Genomic DNA, 21,791 nt, shown 5'->3' on the forward strand with positions numbered 1-21,791 from the left:
CACCCTAAGATGTCAGATCAAGATTTCCTACTTTAGCTAAACACAAAACCCTTCCTTCTTTCTCCCTTTCCTTTTTTTTGAGGAAGATTAGCCCTGAGCTAACTACTGCCAATCCTCCTCTTTTTGCTGAGTAAGCCTGGCCCTGAGCTAACATCCGTGCCCGCCTTCCTCTACTTTATATATGGGACACCTACCACAGTAAGGCCTGTCAAGTGGTGCCATGTCCGCACCTGGGATCTGAACCAGCCGAACCAGCGAACCCTGGGCCGCTGAGAAGTGGAACGTGCGAATTTAACTGCTGCGCCACCGGGCCGGCCCCTTTCCCTTTCCTTTAGTCTGGCATGGGCCTGGAAAGGTAACACCATCATCTGTATGTCCCAGGCCATTGCTAAGAAGGGTCATCTCTGGAATTTACACCAACTTTTTATTTCAGGCTAGTAGAAAATCTGATGCCTGGCTTGAATGGCAAATGCAACAATCCCTGTGAATGAATCCACTAGCAAGGCCACCTTAGTGAGAGTGGTATCTGCCCTTACAGGATTTATCTTTGTCTGTAGTGGTTATCTTTCTCCTTGGGCCTATGAATGCCCGGACGGCTGCAGCATAACTGGGCAAGACCTCTGAGGTTATCTGACTGTTCCCCTAACTTTTCACAGGTGAACTCAGACATCTCACTGGTTGACTCTCCTGAATTTACATCACTGAGTTCGAAAGGACCTACCAGGAGGCATTCAGGACTCAGGATTCACTTCCTTTGACAGGGCCACACTAACCTGGTTAGGAGTAAAGGTAAACGAGAATATAATCTGAAAACCTCTCCTTAGCTCTTGAAGACATTGCAAACCCATTGCTAAGACAAGAGCTGCCCAACAAAGATCCTTAGACTCTCTGGCCACAGTTGTCCTTGGCACCAGGACAGCCCTTGATTCTCTCTTAGCTGAGCAGGGAGGTGTCTGTGCTGTGGCCACCACCACCTGCTGCTCCTGAATGAACACTCCTGGGGAAGCTGAAACTCAATTACGGAATATCACAGAGCAAGCCACCTGTCTTTTTTTGAAGGTGACTCCTTCAATGTGGTATTTCTTTCACTAATTTGATTTGATTGGTTTGGGTCTTGGGGACAATGGCTCCAAAGTGCACCCCAGATATTCAGAACTATCCTGTTTATTATAATCAAAATAAACTCCCTGGTGCACTGTGTTCTCTCAAAAGCTTTAAATGCAGGTTTGCAGCCATTAACTACCAATCAAATGATCTCCCTAAGACTGGAACCTCAGACAGGAAGGAAGAGATGACCGACTTAAAGACTGTAAACCTGAAGCCTTGACCTGTGAATGTCACAGGGGTTAAGGAAAAATGTCATGATCTCTGGATGCCACCCAAAGGAACAACAAAATCTGAGAGGATTTCACAGTGGTAGCTGAGAGTGGCACTAATGCCTGAAATGTCAATCACATCTCTCAGTTAAGCCAAGATTCTCATCAAAAAGGAGAAACTGTAGAGGCTGGCCCAGGGGCATAGTGGTTAAGTTCACGTGCTCGGGTCTGGCAGCCCAGGCTTGGCACGTTCAGATCCCAGGCACAGACCCAGCACCACTCATCAAGCCATGCTGTGGTGGCATCCCACATAAAACAGAGGAAGATTGGCACAGATGTGAGCTCAGTGACAATACTCCTCATCAAAAAGAGGAAGATTGGCAACACATGTTAGCTCAGGGCCAATATTCCTCACAAAAAAAAACAAGGAAGAAAACAAACAGCTACATCCTTTCTAAAAAAATAAAATAAAAGGGGGGAAGTTGTGAGAAAGAAAACCACAGCTCCCAAATTGAGTCACTTTTGCTAGGCCTACATCACCAAACAAAGGGCTTGATACCTAACCTATGGGCAGCTTCAGCCTTCCCCAGGAATGTAGTCTAACCCATCAGTCTAGGATTCTCTGTTCAGCACCAATGAGGCAATCTGCCACACGGGCCTCTCCATCCCCCAAAGGAAGATGAGGTCATCCACCTAATAAGATCCTTGTGTCCCCAGAGGGAGCGAACCTTGCATAAAATAATCCTTTTTCCTACGTATGACTTCCTTGTCCTGCCATTAAAACTTTTCCCTTTCTGGAGTCACATGGAGCTCCTCTCTACTTATTAGAAGGGACGCTTTCCAATGGAAGAATTGCTCAATAAAGCCAATTAGATCTTTAAATTTACTTGGTTGAATTTTTGTTATTCAACACTATTAAAAATATGGTTGGGGGGCTGGCCCTGTGGCCGAGTGGTTAAGTTCGTGCGCTCCGCTGCAGGCAGCCCAGTGTTTCATTGGTTCAAATCCTGGGCGTGGACATGGCACTGCTCATCAAACCACGCTGAGGCAGCGTCCCACATGCCACAACTAGAAGGACCCACAACGAAGAATATACAACTACGTACCAGGGGGCTTTGGGGAGACAAAGGAAAAAAAAAATTAAAAAAAATATATATGGTTGGGGCTGGCCCCATGGCCATGGGATGCCGGTTCAGATCCTGGGTGCGGACATGGCACCGCTCATCAAGCCATGCTGAGGTGGCATCCCACATGCCACAACCAGAAGGACCCACAACTAAAACTATGCTTTGGGGAGAAAAAGGGAAAAATAAAATCTTTAAAAATAAATAAAATACGGTTCATTCACATTTTTTCCGTTGTTTATCATGAATTGTTTATTGTGAATATCAAGTTTCAAAAACTCAGCCTGAGATTTAAAAGCATGTCTGAAGGCTGCTCCTAGCATGAATCCTAGCATTGGCATCTAGATTCCCCATGCTCATGCAGATAACAGTGTAATTCATTTTTTGTCAGTCTTTTCAGCATTCATGTACAAAGAAGCAATTTAAAGCATATACTGTTTTTCCCCTCATAGGCAAAGATCAAGAGGTTTACACTGTGAAATATGCTTTGACTTCTTGTTCATGTAAAATAAATCCTGCACCTATGTCACATCAATGGTGGTGTGCCACCAGCATGTGTGATGGAGCACACTGGAGGGCTGCTGCTGCTGTCCCTAACCAGGCCATCCCTGATCAAAGATGTGTGGGGACCTGGAATTGGCCACCCCAAGATATGTCTCTTTGGCATCAGGATTATTTGAGGCTGATTGCTTTTGATAAACTGGGACAGGGAAGGAGGAATGGAACTTGCCCTTCGTTAGGACACATTTACATTTGTAAGGTAAATATCTGTAAAGGTGCCTCCCTCTCTGTACCAGGAAGAAAGGCGATGACCTTCTCTCTAAAAACTCTTAATCAATACCAAAGGCAAGGACTTAAATCTGCATTTTATTGTGCTTCTCTGGTAACCTCCTGTAACTGACTTCCCTCCCCCTCCCAACGTTGGCGTCTCCTTTAAGGATTAAGCATCTTTCTTTAGGCTAGGAACTAATTGCTGAGCTCACCTGTGACCCCCCAGCTCCAGACAACCGACTTGCCTCCGGCTACGCCCTCTGAGACAGCAGACCTATCTGCCTCCATCAAGTGCTGTGCTGACAGAGCGGCCTCATGACTGTTGTAAAAGGGACATTTCAATAACATGTGAAACACCCTGTTTGGGGGGTATATAACAACTGTGTGCACCCCACGTCTTCGGTGCCCTTTCTTCCTTCGGGAAGAAAGGCCCCGGGCCATGGTTCCTCATAAAGCTTTGTTTAATTTTCTCTTGCTATTCTGTCTCATGTGAATTTAATTCGTTCTCCAGCCAGACGAACCCACATTTGGGGAGAGGAAATGTCCTCCTCCCCTACAATGGGACCCAGTGGTCAGCAGGGTCAGTCAAACTCCAGGCAGTCATACTAGAGGATGCCCTGGCCAACGGTCCACCCCATCCTCACAGTTTTACAGACTTCTAGCCCAGTGCCAAGGGTCGAGCTGCCTGGCAACAACATCAGCTCCTTATCCAAGGTCACCCTTTGGGAGAAAGCACTCTGGGAGAATCTTGCTCACAGTCACTCAACTACATAAGGTCACACACGTCTCTACATGTACTGACATCAAACCGCAGAGCCTCACCTCAACCCTCAGGCTGATAAACTAGTTACAGTTTCCGAGACACACACTGACACCTCAGCCGCACTCAGAAGCAGAGAAAACAAACAGGGGCTGGGGAGGCGGGCTTTGGGGTATCAGGACAGTAAGGGGCCCCTATGTTCCCAAGGGAGGATGGGAATGGCTTATTTGGATAATTCTGTGGACAGATACGGTAATGAGACCCACTATGCTACAGACTGATAAGATTGTAATACTATTCTGTAAAATATAACTATACTGTAAACTACAAAACTAATTATACATGTTAATTGCATATAATATCTTCTACTTATATATAATATATACTAATTATGTATATTATACTATATACTACCCATTCTATATACAGGTAATATACCACGTATACCATATATAAATATATATATACTGTATTCTACATTCTCTCTCCATATGTATACACACATACACACAAAGATACACACTATATGCAGTATTAGATAATTTTAAACTGTATACTCCATTATAATACAGTACACAAATATCTTCTTTTGGTGAGGAAGATTTGTCCTAAGCTAAAATCTGTTGCCAATCCTCCTCCACTGAGTACATGGGATGCCTCCACAGCAGAGCTGATGAATGAAGTAGGTCCACACCTGAGATCCAAACCTTTGAACCCTGAGCCACCAAAGTGGAGCGTTCAGAACTTTAACCACTCAGCCATTGGGGCTGTCCATATCTATTTTTAACATAGATGAAAAAAGCCTCCACAAAATACTTGTACAGGGAATTCAGCAAAATAAAAAATAACCTAAACAAGAGGACCACATGGGACTTAACACAGGAAAGAAATGTTGCTTTTCATCTAAAAATGAATAAACATAAGGAACCATTAATAGAATAAGTGTCAAAAACTACAGGATCATCTCAGTAGATACAAACAAGCATTAGACCAAGTTCAAGACCCCTTCACAAGGAAAACACTCAAGAAACTAGGAGAAACTCCCTCACCCTGAAATAAAGCATCAGTGAAGAACCCACAGCTGACGTCACTCTTGATGGTGAAGGACTGCAGGCTTTCTCTCTCAGATCAGAGAGAAGACACAGATGTCTGCTCTCACCAGCTCCACCCACCGTGGTGAGAAAGGCGCTACCAGGGCAGTTAGGCAAGAACATGGGAAAAATCAACCACTCCAGAATTCAAAGGACAGACACACAAAGCTCCATAGACAGACAAGCAAAATCACACAGACTTTGGCATGGCACACATAGGAGGACAAACACAGGCACAGACACACAAACTCTCAAACCCTAAGAGTTAATGGCTCAGAGACACACAGATGTTACCACAGACACAAGCCCAGGCCCTCTGCACTCCTCAGTGCTTTTCTTTACTCTTTAGGGCCAATCATCAGACACATGGTATAATTTTATTTATATAATTTCCTTTCTTTACCCCAAAAAGCAGAAAAAGCAAACTGACATTTGTTCTGCTTTGTTCACCAAAGCACCTACCAGAACGGCTCACACCAATGTTCTTCCATTCGGGGCTCAGACGCACACTCACATGGAAGCCTTATACAAGCCTCATCACAGGCCCAGATCTTCACAAAATGCGTTGTTCTCACTCCCACCCCTCCTGGTAGAGGGGTGTCTCCTGGCTCCCAAACCAATCCCCAAAGAGGGGGTCTCAGCCCTTCCAGATGGGGAAGGGATTTCACCCTTCCTGACACCACACAGTACAAACAGGACATCTCTACGAAAATCACAAAATGGGAGACTGGATGGCAGTCAGGGCCCAAAATGGCTGGAGTCATGACGTGCCAGCCCCTCTCACTGCTATAAATGCATCCAGAAACCCCATCATGAACTGTCCCTTTGTCACTTTGCTTTTCTTTTGTGAGCTCAGTGAGGGGACCAAAGGTGAGCATCTCCTCACTCAGCACCCATGTCCCCTGCTGCAGGCCCCTTGGGAAACATCAGCTGTGCTGTGGACTCACATTCCCACAGACCTCACTCCGTCCTCCCACGGTGGCTCCACCATCTTCACTGAACACTTTCTCCTCAGGACCAGAGTCCAATTTGTACCCTTGAGATTTTAATTTACAGAGGTGACTAAGTGACAACATGGACAGGCCAATGTCACTGAAAGAAGTTTTTCACTTACATTTCCCAAGGCGCACACCATGCCAGGCAGGGTCACAGGGGCTGCATCAGGGTTGCTCAGGAGGCAGAATCAGGAGTGGGACGCAAAACCTAGGCCACAGCCTTCATTTGGGTCCCACAGGAAATGTGAGTCAGGGCAGAGTGAGCAGCTCAGGACTGGCTGCTTTGAACAATCCCAGCAGCCTCTGGGGCCTAGGGACGGTCCTGTCATCTGGTTCCTGGCCCTGGGGTGGGTTTAGAGCAGGGAATACCGTCTGGCGTTTGAGAGGCAGATAAGGAGGTCTGTAGGGACAGGGCACTGGATCAGACAGGATGCACATGAGAGGCCTGCTCCACATAAGCTGTCCATCGCCAACGTGGAATGAGGTGCCCCTGGGAGGGGCAGGGTCTCCCTATGTCTGAGAGGCCCCCCAAGATGTCAAAACATTTGAAGAGACAGAAAACAAAACACATGACTAATACAATCAGAAAGAAGACAAGGATTCGTCTGCTCACGTCAGCTCAATTCAACAGAGTGAGGGACGTGCTAGCAGGGCAGTTAGGCACCAAATGACATAACAGCATTCCAGATTTTAAGGACATAAATATATAGCCCCCCAGACAGACAGACAGACAAAATCACACACGCTTTCTCACTGGACACACATGTGCTCACATCCACACACAGACACCCAAAGTCACAGACCCTCAGAGATAACAGCCCAGAGACACACCGCCCAGGCCCCGAAGAGGGAGAGTCGGGGCCCACGATGGCTGCAGTGATCACCGTGTTCCAGCCCCTCACGTTGCTATGATCACTTCCAGAAACACGCCCCTCACCACGTGCCCCTTCCTCATTTTGCTTTCCCATTGGAAGCTCAGGGCTGACAACAAAGGTCTGTGTGTCCTCACCCAGCTGCCATGTCCCCGGCTGGGGTCTCCCCAGTCTGGGATCCATCACCCCCTGAGGTCTCACCTGCATGCAGACCTCGTGCATGTCAGCCCCGTGGGCCATCCTCACTGAGGCCGTGATCACTGCCCTCCCTGGAGGCTTCAATGATGGGTGGAGGCCTCGGGACCTCAGCCCCCAGGTCTCCCAGCCACAGAGAATCACTTGGGGACCCAGGAAAGCACTGCAAGTTGTTGCGAGAGCATGTTGTGAGATGGCTTGCCTCATTTCTGCTTCTTCCCTTCTAGAAACATTCGGCGCTGCCTCTGACAAAGGAGGCGCGCATCACCTCCTGCGCCTGCGCACTTCAGGAAGGTGGAAATCCCCGCTTTTCTCACTACATCCTTTGGCTTGGTACCCGTTGCATTCTGGGAGCCTTGTGAAGGGAGGGGACACTGTGACAATGGAGGGTCTGGCTGAAACCACTGTTTCATGCAGGTCTAAGGGCTGGAACTCTACAGGGTGAGTCCTGATCCAGAAAAAGCAAGCACAGGCCTTGGTGGATGGGCTCCAAATTCACTCTGGAGGCGGGTTCTGAGGTGAGGGAGCTGGGGTGGTCAGTGCATGAGCCACTGAAACCATAGGGTGGAACATGCCAGAGATCTGAGGAGAGTGATTTAGGTACAGCCAGGCACCTGAGGGACTCCCAGAGCTAGGACAAGGCAGGACATCTCTTCTTGACATTATTGGTGATATTGCAACTATTGTCAAACTGTGCCTGTTGGTACAGAGCTGATATTTATGCAACAGCGGGGAGTACTGTGTTTCAGTGGCCTGTGCCTCATGACATGGGGTCTGGGTTCTGCCACTGCCTCACCTCACAGTCACCTGGGGCTGCAAATGTGAAAATACAGGAAATCTCATTTAAAATGGAGTCAGGAAGCCCTGAAGGGGGAGCTCTCACACACTACTATTCAGCCTACCTTGCACACCCCAAACAGGAAGAAGTGTCCCTCCCATTTTGCAACAGGAGGAAGCTTATTCTACAGATCCCAGCAGGAGGGAAGAAGAATTTCTCCTTGCCCAGCAACAGCCCAGCCAATGAGAAACCACCATATTCAGCCAATAAGAAACCACCACATTCACCAAAAGTCACCATCCTGAACTCTCCTCCTTCAATAGACTTCTGTTGACACAGCCCCTCCGTTTTCTCCTTTCCACTATAAAAGCAAGTCCTTCTGTTCTGTTCTCCCCACCTGTCTATGGTTCACCATAGTTTCCATGTCCTGCATTGTAATTCCTCTGCTATTCCCAAATAAACTCATTTTACTGACTTTTTTTATTTTAAGATCAATATAGCAGCAAATTTCCACAGGGGACAAGTGTTGCATTTAAACATGTTTCCTAGCAAGGAGGCACAGAGTAGGCTTGAGATGGGAAACTTAAGAGCTCCAAATGGCCTCAAGACCTGCTCTGGGAAGATGTGATATTGATGCCCAAGGGTTAGATGAGGACGTTCCTGGAGAGGTGTTACATGCACCTTTATGTTTCAGACCACCACATTCCCAGGATATGACCCAGGAAACCTGCTGTCAACTCAAAGATGGATGCTGGGAGCCACATCACTTTCTCTGCAGTTATGTGAATGACATGAGGGCAGGTGTAGTCCCAGAAGGAGTTTTCTATTCAGACTGGGTACCAGGAACAGTCTATAGTGGCCTATGTCCTTCTTCCCAGTCCTTGCACTTCTTCCTAAGAAGGAACCCAAGGTGGTGGAAGGAAGTGTGGCACACGTAGCAAAGTTCAGGAGAGTTTCACATTCTCCTAGCATGTGAGCACATTTTTGTTGTTTTCTGTTAATTGTTTTTAGTTTATTCACATACTATTTTAAGAATAGCTGAGTTTTCACAAATGTATAGTTACACCACCATCAGGATGGAAAAAAATCCATCACCCCAAAGGAACACTCTCATGGTGGACATTTGTACTGAACCCTCCCACTCTTAAGAACTGATCTGTTTTAGGTTCCTATACCTTTGCCTTTTCCAGAATGTCATACAAGTAAAACACCACGTTGCCTTATAAGTCCTGTTTGGAAGCTTTGACGCCATATTGGTAAAAGTTCATAATTATACAAACCTTGCAGTGTTCTGAGTTTAAAATTTTTGACACTGCCCATTATGCCTTGAAAACTAAGAGTTTCTGGGGCCAGCCCAGTCGCACAGTGGTTAAGTTTGCATGTTCCACTTCAGCAAGCTGGGGTTCACAGGTTTGGGTCCTGGGCGTGAACCTACACACTGCTCATCAAGTCATGCTCTGGTGGCATCCCATACACAAAGCAGAGGAAGACTGGCATGGCTGTTAGCTCAGGACCAATATTCCTCAGAAAAAACACAAAACAAACAAACAAAAAACTAAGAGTTTCCACTGTTATGAGCTCTGTGAATTTGGCTAAGAGCCTGTGCTTAACTTTCTATATTTGCATCATGGGAGGAGGGATGGGGGCAGGGGATCACATGAGATACTAATAATTACAAACTCACCTAACCGCTACACTGCTAAGAAAACATAAATTAGCACTGAATAAAAAGGGAACAAGTTTGGATTTCCATTGTTGCTTAATGAAAAAAAAGCTGTCAGGTTTTACCCCGTCTTACATAACATCTCTTGGAAATGTCAACATATGGAAATGATCCTAGAAAACAGTAAAAACGGGCTTTGGGGGTTTTGTTCATGGAAACAAAACCTCCCAGCTACTCCTCTTCCAAAAAGACAGAGAAAAGTTCCCAGTTAGAGGATGTCAAATTTACCTCCTTTCCTATCACATGGGATATTACTCAAAATGATACTGTGTCTGTCCACAGCTCACCTCAGGCATTGCTTGGATTAATTACCCTCTAAACATTCACAGCTCTTTTTAGTGTTTTAACCAGGAAATCATGCTGAACTTGCACAGGTATCTTTCTATTCATAGGAAAACCCATGATGGGCTACAACTGTGCAGATGACCAGAACCCTTCCTCAAACTGGGAGAAACTCGAAGGTTTCATGGGCAACGAATTGTGCCAGTCAGTCTGAATAGCAGGTACAATGATATGCTCAATCAAAAGGCAATTTCAAATCCTTTCAACTGATGTTAAACAGGAGCATAAATACAACAAATACCCATGGTCCAAAGCAATGGAAGTCTCGAGTTTCAGATAATCGTGTATCTGGATCGTGCTCAAATAGCACATGTGGTAAAAAGTTTGGCCATGGCTAACATGAAGATGAACTCTGTCTATGCCTTTATCTCTACGGGGAACCACTGCTGTTGACCCTAAGAATGCCAGACTTTCGGTATTGCTGTCCATGTTTTACACCCACACCCAAGCAGCTCCTCCAACAGTGCTTAAAAATGTATTAAATGGCAGGAAAACAATGATCAATGATGACATCCTCACTCACTGAGGCTCCTACATACCACAGAGAAGATAGACATCCACCTATGGACGAATGGACATAGAAGTTGTGGCATATATATACATATATATATATATATACACAATGGAGCATTATTTAACCATAAAAAACAAGGAAATCTTACCTTTTGTGAAAACACGGATGAAACTTGATGGTATTATGCTAAGTGAAATAAGTCAGACATAAAGACAAATACTTTAGGATGTCACTTATATGTATAACCTAAAAAAAAAACTCATAGAAAAAGAACTCAGACTTCTTGTTACCAGAGTTAAAGTGGGGTAGGGGCAACTGGAGGAATGTGGTCAGATGGTACAAACGTCCAGTTATAAGATAAATACTTGCTAGGGATGTAATGTACAACATGATTATAGCGAAGACTGCAGTGTGATATTAGGAAAGCTATTAAGAGAGTAAATCCTAAGAGTTCTAATCACATAGAGAGAAAATTCTTTTTTCTTCTTTTCTTCTTTCTTTCCTTTTTATTCTATCTATATCAGAAGATGGATGTTAACTGAGCTCTTTGGTAATCATTCCACAATATGTGCAAATCAAACTATCATGTTGTATCCTTGAATTTATTCAGTCATGTAGGCCAATTTTTCTCAATAAAATTGAAAAAAAAAAAAGGAGCCAGAGACTGCTGGTCTCTGGACTGTTATACAAGGAGCTCAGAAGCTGGATTCAAGTTCTGAAAAATAAAAGCCAAGAAACTTGAAATCAACAACTCTTCCATCAGAGAACTGAGGTCATAGGGTAAAGCATTGTCTCCACAACTGGCAAGAGAGACAAAAAGATAGTAATTTTTAAAAATGCCCAAAATAGTAAATTTTTCTTAACAAGAAGTGTCCAAAAACAACCTATTTCACAAAAGCATAACTGACTGGGATTTTCCCAAAGCCTAACTGACAAGAGGGCAGTGAAATAGGCAACTTGAACCACTTCTAGCCTTTTCTGCTCTCAAAGGTGGGGCAATTGTGAGGATGATAGGATTTTATACACCCCCCGACACTAAATATTTGGTGTCTATTCCAATGTCACTTCTGCAACTCCACATCACCAAAGAGATGTCCAACAGTTTGATTCAATTCTAACTCTACCTACCTGCCCAGAGGTCACATCAGACTCCACAGGTTACGAGCTCAGTCCCACAAACTGCCCCTTCTACTTGGCCATTTACAAATTCATAGATTCTCTCAATACCTCACTACATTTATTAATTTACTGAAATGATTCTGAGACCTCAGCAAAATGCTTTCCATAATATTATTGTTTAGGATAAAGGACACAACTCAGGAAGAAATAAAAAGGCAGAGATGCATAGAGCAAAGGAAGGTGGTGGTATGGGTGAGGGGAGTGGAGGTGGAGGCGGCGGCAGAGATTCCACATCCTCTCTGGACACTCCATCCTCCCAGCACCTGATGTGTTCACCAACCCAGAAACCCTCTCAGTTCTGTAAGGGTTCTGATGGAGGTTTCATTACATGGGCACAATTTATTCAATCACTGGCCATTGGTGATTAACTCAGTCTCCAGCCCCTCTCCTCTCCACAGGGGCTTGGAGCTGGCACTGAATGTTTCAAGCCTCTAATCAAGGCTTTGGTGTTTCTGGTGTCCAAACCCCATCCTCAAGCCACCTAGGAGCTGGCCAAGAGTTGCCTCATTAAAACAAAAGACACTCTATCACCCTTATCACTCAAGTAATTTCAAGAGTATCAAGAGGTTTTTGCTAGGAACTGAGGACAAAGACCAAATATCTCCCTTATGATACCACAGAAGATCAAGCCCAGGGACACAGGCTCACTAAAAGATTCAGACCCAATCACTGCACTAAAGAATGTTTCCCCTCTGCCCACACCTACCCCTACATCAACTAGACTCTTGTTCAGTATTAGTGGACTACACTGAAGGAACTAGATGCTTCCAGTAACATCTGGAAGAAGGCAAGGATGCCCCTCTTACTACCGCTAGTCAACCCTGTAATGAAATTCTTGGTGATAGATTGGGAAGCAGGAAATTAAACTGTCCTTGTGGCACAAGATTGTCTATGGAGAAAATCTCAGAGAATCTCCAATACCAAAGAAACCCCTTGAACTAAGATGAGAGTAGAGAAAGGCTGAAAGATAAAATGTTAGTATACAAAAGTCGATTGTTTACTACAGATACACGCACATATAGTGAACTCATCTTTGACAAAGGACCAAAGGCAATTCAATGGGAAAACAGTCTTTTCAACAAATACCAGAAAAAATCAGCAAAAACATGAAAAAAAAAAAAAGACTCTAGACACAGATTTTACACTTTACAAAACTCAGTTCAAAATAAACCATAGATCTTTAGTGTAAAATGTAAGACTAAAACACTGATATAAAACAGGAGAAAATCTAGGTGACCTTGGGTTTGGTCATTAATTTTTATATACAATACTAAAAGTAAGATCCAAAATAGAAAAAAATAAGTTTGACTTCATTAAAATTAAAAACTTCTGCTCAGTGAAGCACAGTGTTAAGAGTGAAAACACAAACCACAAACTGGCAGAAAATCTTTGAAAATCACTGATCTGATAAAGGACTGGTGCCCAAAACACCCAAAGAACTCTTAGAACTCAACAAATGGAAGACACTCAACTCAGTTAAAAATAGGCAAAAGAACTGAACACACACTTCAACAATGATTGACAGATGGTAACTAAGCACATGAAAAGATGCTCAAAATTATATGTCACTAGGAAATTGCAAAAAGAACGGGATATCACCGGACACCTATTACAAAGGTTGAAATTAAAAGCACTGACAACACCGGATAATGGTGAAGATGGAGAGCAACAGGAACCCTCACATTCACTGCTGGTTGGAAGGAATGATATTCCCACTTTGGAAGAAAGGCAGTTTCTTAAAACTAAGCCTACTCATATGACACAATGCAGCAATCACAGTTTTTCAAATTTACCCAAATGAGTTGAAAACAGATGTTCACAAAAACCCTGCAGAGCAATGTTTATAGGAGCTTTATGCATAATTGTCAAGACTGAGATGTAAGCAAGATAATTTCAATTGGTGAATAAACAAACAATTGCTGGTACATCCATATGATAAAATATTTTTTAGTGATCAATAGAAATGAGGTTATCAAGCCAAAAAGACATGGAAAAACTTTAAAATCATATTGCTAAGTGAAAGAAGCCAATATGACAAGGCTACATACTCTATGATTCCAAGCATGTGACATTCTAGAAAAGATCAAATGTAAGACACTGAAAGATCACTGGTTACCAGGGATTTGGGGTGGGAGGGAGGGATGAATGAATAGATGGAGCACAGGAGATTTTTAGGACAGTGCAAGTGTTCCATATGATACAGAAATGATGGAGACATGTCATTTGATATTAACCAAACACAGTCAACGCTAATGTAAACTATGAACTTTCATGCATGAAATTGGCTCTTCAAATGTAACAAATCTATTACAGTAATACAAATATAAAATATAGGGCAAACTGAGTGGAGACAGATGTTATGTGGGAATCTCTGTACTTTCTGATCAAGTTTTCTGTAAACTTAAAACTGTTCTTAAAAAAAGGGAAATTCTAATAGAAAAAAAGATAAGGACAGATGCATTAATTTTCACCCATAAAGACTGGCTGATGACATAAACAGACCATTTTTCATGCCACTAATTTGAACTTACTTCAATAATCCATGATGGTGCTCTATGAGGCCTGCATCCTGAGACTTGGAAGAGAGGAGAAATTTCCATCAAACGTGTTGTTAAGAGCACAGCATTGTATATTCTTAGAAGTGAAATAAATTCCTTTGTTACTATCAGTAGTGTCTGGAACTCTGACATGGTTAAAGATTGCCCTCCAAGGCTTTGTGTGTGGCCTTCGTATATGTGGAGACAAGTGTTACTTTGATTTGTATTGGAGGTAACTATGAGGCAAGAGATTCCCGGAGTCTTTTACCACAAAGGGGCAACTCTCAGAGAATCACCTGTAGTCTAATGTCTGCAGCTGGAGGCAACTGTTGGTCAGTGATAAGAGGACCACTTGATGGATGGTCAGTGTGATGACCCTCAGGTCCAGTCCTTCATCAGAGATGTCACAATTAAGACATAAAAAGCAACAACCCTGCCCGAGCTCCACCATGTACGAATGTGGTGATGTCATCCCTAAAGTCTATGAACTCTTATTGCTTTTCACTCAGAGAATCCTAAGGAGCTCCCCAGGGAGCCTGGGGGTCTGGGAAAGGGGTGACCTCCTTCAACACCATGGCACCTGGCAGGAAACTGAGGACATGGAAGGCCACCCCATCCTGCAGGTAGGATATCCCTGAGAGCCCAGGTTTGACTCCAAGTCTCCAGGGGCTCTTGGTAGCCATGCTGAGCTCACGGGGTGCTGTTTCCAGGTCCTAAATAAAAATGGACTGCAGGATAGGTGGCCCCATGCTCAGGGCCACCTACTTTCAGGATAACCACAGAAATAGGAGGAATTGTAGCTCAAACAGCTTATAGTGCACGGTCTACGGTAGGCTCTTGCATGACAAGCCATCATGGGTACCCCAGGAGACATGACAGAAAACCAGTGAGGCCTCTATAGTGAAGGAGTCTCTGACAGCACTAACAGGACTGTTGGCTGTATGACAATTTGAAGACAATCTCCAGACAATCATGGTAGGTGTTCCCACTCAAGTTGGCCAAGTTGCAAGTAGCAGCACAATTGGGCTCCATTAAACTTGTAAACAAGGAATATATTGCCTCCCAAACATCAAGAAAACCTAGCAGATGTGGTGGGTGCTGAGAGGAACAATATCTAATTCCTCACGGTGTCAGGGAAGCAGTGGGTCTCCGATTATCAAATAATTTCCAGTAATTTCACAAAGTTGTGAGGGCTTCACATTATATGTATGGCAATGTCCCATCACTTTTTGTGAGCTGTTTTTCAATATTTGTATGTCCTGAATGTCCTCAAAGGATGTCATTAATATAACATCGTACCTGTGGTCTTGGAGGAACAGGGATGCAGTTCAGACCCCACCTGCAATGACTGTGGGAGGGGACAGCTGTGGAAGATCCATGAGGATAACCCAGTAAAGGGGCATCACGTCCCCTCAGAGAGGAAGGCCAAGTGCAGCTGAGAGGCTGTGGACACAGGACTGCACAGAACAGACTTAGTCAAACCTGTGAGAGCAGGATACCTATCAATTGCTGATTGGTTGTAGTGAGTAATTTCCATGTCGGAGACTGAGTATAGAGGGCTCCGTGGTGAAACCACAGCCTCAAGGTTGATGTAAACCATTTTGAAGTATCATCAGGGGCACCTTCCTTAAATTTAGTGGGATCCCAGGTATAACTGTAACTTGACACCTAGTACTGATTAACTGCTTGAAGGTTTCTGAATTGGTGCATTACATCAGAGAGCAAAAGTAATTCAGACCCTATGGGGTAGGGGCCCATAAGCCAAGTGGTGTACCTTTAACTGTTTGTTACATAAATTCTTTAAGTATATTCTGGATTTCCAAGCGGGTTTTCCAAGTGGTTTCCAAGTGGTACCTTTGTATCAGTGCTTTATCTACTGTTTCCTTCCTCCTGATCTTTCCTGTTTTGTTTTCTTCATCATGGGATACACTTCAGGGGAGGGAGTGCCTCTCTACTCTGCTATTTATAATTTTTTTCCACCCAAGACCCTCAAAACAGTGCCTTCAGGGTTAGGAGCCTCCCCCATGACAACTGGTTTCTTTATAAGTTTTAAATCCTGGTCTCAAGCCAAGTTTTCACTAATCCCTTGTGCCAGAGGGGTGCCATGGTGTTGTCCCCTGCAACCCTGAAGGTCAGGGTCTTTGTGGCAGTAGAGGCAGGGGCAGCAGCAGCAGAGGTACTGAAGGGGCCTGGGGAGCCTTCTGGTATTAGCGGCGTGGACTCAGCCTGCCACCTACTGTCTGCCTTTCCCCTCACTTCTCTTTTTCTTTTAAATGACTGCTCTTTCAAGAGTGACCATCTGATGGACCCACCAGTTCCACAGGGTATATTTCCTGTCTACCCCCATCCCTGGAGTATGTCAGAGCCCACCCAGTCTCTGTCACAGCTTTACTCTAACACAGATAAATCCTGACAAAGACACTGACCCAGGACTCATTTCAGAAGGCCCCAATCCCACAGTCCTGCTCCCAGATGCCTATAAATTCTTCAAACTGCTAACCTGCTCAGCTGAACCTAGAAATGAGGTTGGTGGGTCAACAACGCAACACGGGGCAGCACAGCTCACAGCACGAGCTCCCCAGTGAGCAGCAGCCCACAGCGCATGCCGCCACCAGGCAGCAGAGCAGGGGAGCAAGGCAGAGCAAGAGAAGACAGACCCACGGGTGGGGTCACGTCTGGACATGCTGCTCAGGGCGCCAACTGTTAAGGTCCCCTGCAGAGGGCTGGTTCCCCTGTTGACACTGATGCCAGGGTGGCGCGCACACAAACACAGAGGGGAGGAAAAGGCTTAGGACTCACATAATAGAGGTCTGAGGGGAGGGCAGGGCCGGCCTCTCAAGCAGCTCTGACAGGGCTCAGAAAGCAAGGAATGGAGCCTGGCCTGGGGCTTCACTGGGCCTGGGGGTGGGGCTGGGGCAAGAGCTCTGCACACAGGCAGGGGCTGGGGTGGTGGGAATCTCCTGCCTGCTCTAGAGGAGAGAATACCCAGGCTTCCTCCTCAGCTTGTCCAGGTGGGGGCATGAGGGGAGGAGGGTGGGTGGGGCTTAAGCTGTGAGCAGTCACCCAAAAGTGGAGTCTGACTTCTCACTACAAGGACAAAGTGGGTAAGAAAAATATGCATTCTCAATTGACTTATATAAACAAACACTAACAGGAGGCTCAAAAACGATCAAAACTGTATTCGAGGGTGGCTGGAGTAACAGCGCTGGAGGGGACCAGGATATGCCCCACTGAGTCTTAAGTTAGACTTTGTTATCTTACAGATTTACTTCAAGTAAACAGAAATTTATACTATATTTTACTATTTAACAATCTTTTACTTAATTTTAACTTTCGCACATAGGAAACCATTCTAAGATTTAATTCATTTACACTATCAGTTACAAAAGTGTACACCATTCAAAATGAAAATTTTTAAATCTCTTTCTAACTAAAACAATCTGCAGCATCCTAGTTTGTCCTTCCCCTCTATCTCACACTGGGGTATTTTCAGGAATAAGCAGCACGTTATAAGGCTCAGGCTCCCATTCTCACAGTGAGGAAACTCAGCTGGATCCAGTTTAAGGTTCTGACCCAGATGGACCCAAGATTAATGGGCCCTAATCCAGGACACAGAGGTCCTGACTCTCACAGACTTTCTCAGTGTAAACAAATTACTCTGAGTGCACCTACACTGTGGATGCAAAACTCCAATTATGTCTAGAAACAGGCCCAAGGAATCCACAGCGACAACCTCAGAAAGGGCGTCACTCCCCACCCCATGAGCACGTGCACCCCCAGCTTTCCAGGGCTCTGCAGCTCCTCTCAGGATAACGACTCCTTCCATGGGGATGTGAGCAGTAAGACACCTGCAGGGGGAGGCTCCCCAGGAAGGACAACTGGGCCTTCAAGGCCTTCCCTCTGCAGGCTCAAGGGGGCCTTAGCTTAGACTCACTGCCCTCAGGCCTCTGCCCCCACTGGAGTTTTTTGGACCATCACTGATATTTTAAATACACAAACCCAGTGTTTGAACAATCCAGCCAACACACTCAAACCAGTCTTGATGTGGAAGAAAGACGAGGGAAGAAAATTGTATGGCAATTTGCCGGCTCAACAAGAAATTTCATAAGAATGCATTACATTCTGGAAAAAAAAAAGATGCTAATATAGTATTATTTCCATGATCAGAAAATTTAAAGTATTAATCCTGAATGAACACTTCAGGTCTGCAAGTCTAAGTCCCAGAAATCCATTTGAACTCACCCAAAATAACAGATATGAGAATGTTACTATCATTCTCAACAGAGGAAAAAAGGAAAACGATTTGTAAATCAAGCAATGTAAAACTGGAGTATTTTATTTTTTCTTAAATTCACGTCTTCCTTTCCTCTTTGGAGATATTTTATATTCTCTTTCAAGCAGTATTGATTACACAAATTTTTATTCATTGAAAAACTGAGACTAAATTTAAGTGAATCTATCTTTCCAAGGTGACAACCCCAGGGAGGGGCAGTGCTGACAGGACAGATCGCCCAGGAAAGTCTCAAGAGGAACCTGCAGCAAAGGACTGCCAGCTGCGCGTCCGCGCCCAGTACGCAGCCTGGAGGAGAGGCGGGAGGAGCTCGCACCACGCGCCTCCAGGGGGATGCGCTTTCTCTCAAGTAAAACATCCACAAACAAGAAAGAAACTCTTCTAAAAAGGCCACTCATTGCCTATAGAAAAACGATGATTAAATTATTGGGTCTGTTTGTAGTTGATAATGATGCTGGGAATCGGAGACGGGAAGTTGGCGTTCGGGAACGTGAAGAGGGATCTGGAAATTTAGGGATTTATTGTCGGTCCTGGAAGAGCTGGGGGGCCAGGGTCGTGGATTTGAGACCCTGCTCCCCAAACATTCAGAAAACTCGGGAGAAAATAAGTCCCCTCTGAGGAGAAGGAGGCCCTGGGGACCTACAGACCACAGTCCCTCCGCGCACGGACCCCGGAGCCGGAGGCCCGACTGTCCTGCGGACCCTCCCGCGGGCCCCGCACCGTCTGGGACACGCGGGGCTGCGGGCGCACAGCGGCCCAGAGACTCTCCGGCCCCAGTCGCCGCGCGCAGGGACCACAGGACGCCCGGGGCCAGGCTGCCGGCCCCGCCCCCACGCTGCGGCCGGAGGGGCCTGAGGGCCGAGCGGCGCCACCGCGGACTCTGGGCCGCAGACCCCGGAGGGGACCGCGGGAGGCCGGGCCCGCCCCGCCGCTTCCCACCAGCCCCTTCTCCCCGTCTCTGGATCCCTTGGGCCTAACTCTCACCATTGCTGAGTTCCCTGAGTCCCCCAGCATCCTTCCTACGCTTCGGATCAGGTCACAGGGCGACAGACTCAGCGGCAGAACAATGTGGGGCCTTCAAGGGCAAGCGTCCCGTGATCGGAAGGAGTGTGGAGCGACAGAAAGTTGGAGGTGGTTGCGGAGCGTCTGCCCGCCCACCTGCCCCGGAGCCGACTCTGATTGGACAGTTCGAACTGCCCGTCCTGAGTGACAGCGGGATGGAGATAACACGTCTGAGTTGGGTTGGAGTTGGACGTTGTCCTCTCCGGGGACTTTTTCATTGAAACGCGGTGCTATGATGCCACTCGAGGAACTGTGACCCTTCTTTGCAAACACAGACTTAAAAGTCACCTCGCCACATGTAGTAATTAGCCTGGCTTCTCTTTGATCTGTGTTGACAGTGTTGATCTCCCACCCAGCGCTTCCCCACCTCCACTGATAGCATACTTTAATGAACCCTATGGCCTCCCAAGCCCTTAGCTCTGGTGCGAAGTTGGAACCCACAGCCCTATCTGGGTGCAAGTGAGACAGGAACCATCCTAAAGACACAGGGCCATCTGCAAGGCCCTGGGCCTAACAAGATAAAGCCCTAACAAGATTGGCCCTAACCAATCAGTAAGCTAGGAAAATCAGATAGAGACGACCAAGATCCACATTCCCCAGCCTCTGCGCTTTCCTGGGCTTACACATGTGCCCTAGCACCCAGGAGTGCACTGAAGGTGACCCTAGCCCCACTAGCATTGTAAAAATCACACCCAAGGGTGGAGAGTTAGCATGCTAATGATGCATGTGTCACATGAAGTGGTATGTTGAACAACAGTGTAAGCACAAGCACAATCCCACCTCTATATGCTGTGACATGGCCCTCCTCCCCAGCCTTTGCCTAATAAAAACCCCATAATCCCGCTCCCTAACAAGCCAGTCACCTGCCCCTTTCCTTTCTGCGCCAGCTCACTTGTGCCTCTCCTGTGCATAAGCTAATAGACTTTTACTATTCTACTCCCGTTTGTTGTCTCTCTTCATTTCTATCCTGGGGGAGAATAACAACCCAATGTGCCGTAACACCCCCGATAGATTTTCATTTAGAACACCAATCCCTACACCCCATTGTTCTCTATAAAAGCAGCTCCTTTTCTTAGTTTTCTGGATTTGCCCATGGTTTGCCATAGCATGCCATCCCAAATTGCAATTCTTTGGGCTATTCTTTATTTTTAAAGGATGGATTTTTTTTTTTTTTAGAGTCATCTTGAGCTAACAGCTGTTGCCAATCTTCCTCTTTTTTCTTCTCCTTTTCCCCATGATTATGTATGATAGTTGTAACTTCTTCTAGTTCTCCTATGTAAGCCACCACCACAGCATGGCTACTGACAGACAAGTGATTTGGTTCTACCCCTAGGAACCATACCTGGGCCACCGAAGTCAAGCACACTGAACTTTAACCATTAGGTCATCAGGACTGGCTCTTGGCTATTCTTGAACAAACTCATTTTGAGATAAAATAACAGGCAAATTTGCTTTTTAAGTTGACAGTAGAAATTAGCAAGTTTTTTCATAAATTACATGGAATTGCAGGGGAACCAGGACAGCCAAACCAATCTTCAAAAGTAAAACAAATTAATAGGATTAAAATTTTCTGATTTCCAACCTGACTAGTCAGCATGGTAATCAAGGTATGTGGTAATGACACAAGGACAGACACACAGACCAGTGGATTTGATTGAGATGCCAGATATAAACCCATTCATCTAAGGTCGACTGAGTTTTTAAAAAGGTACCAAGAATGAAGAAAGAATATTCCTTTCAAAAATTAGTACTGGGAGGGCCGTCCTTGTGGCGCAGTGGTTAAGTTTGCACACTCCGCTTCTTGGTGGCCCAGGGTTCACTGGTTCAGATCAGGTGCAGACATGGCACTGCTTGGCACACCATGCTGTGGTAGGCGTCCCACATATAAAGTAGAGGAAGATGTGCACGGATGTTAGCTCAGGGCCAGGCTTCCTCAGCGAAAAAGAGGAGGACTGGCAGTAGTTAGCTCAGGGCTAATCTTCCCCCCCAAAAAAAAAATTAGTGCTGGGACAGTGCTTGCCCAGTGGCATAGTGGTTAACTTCATGTGCTCCACTTTAGCAGCCTAGGGTTCACCAGTTCGAATCCTGGTCATGGACCTATACAGAGCTTATCAACCCATGCTGTGGCAGGTGTCCCACATATAAAATAGAGGAAGATGGGCACAGATGTTGGCTCAGGGCCAATCTTCCTCAGCGAAAAAGAAGAGGATTGGTGGTGGATGTTAGCTCAGCGCTAAGCTT

At 45.6% G+C, this 21,791-nt stretch overlaps 1 protein-coding gene across 8 annotated transcripts in view; it reads right to left on the reverse strand.

The window, feature by feature from the left end:
- The window catches only part of LOC106829560 (zinc finger protein 442-like), a 39,430-nt gene extending 19,784 nt beyond the window's left edge, over positions 1-19,646 (reverse strand). For 2 of the 8 annotated variants that reach the window (XM_070492124.1, XM_070492123.1), the window contains exons 1-3: positions 19,473-19,646; positions 14,192-14,235; positions 10,630-10,667 (exon numbers count right to left, since the gene is read on the reverse strand). In XM_070492124.1, the coding sequence (XP_070348225.1) occupies positions 10,630-10,667; positions 14,192-14,235; positions 19,473-19,502 (112 nt within the window). In that variant the 5' untranslated portion in view covers positions 19,503-19,646. The remainder of the gene's footprint in view (positions 1-10,629; positions 10,668-14,191; positions 14,236-19,472) is intronic. The other 6 variants (XR_011496188.1, XR_011496185.1, XR_011496184.1 and 3 more) reach the window with 6 other exon arrangements.
- Between the last annotated feature and the right edge of the window lie 2,145 nt (positions 19,647-21,791).

The sequence above is a fragment of the Equus asinus genome, chromosome 20 (assembly GCF_041296235.1).
Source record: "Equus asinus isolate D_3611 breed Donkey chromosome 20, EquAss-T2T_v2, whole genome shotgun sequence".
Classification (NCBI taxonomy): domain Eukaryota; kingdom Metazoa; phylum Chordata; class Mammalia; order Perissodactyla; family Equidae; genus Equus; species Equus asinus.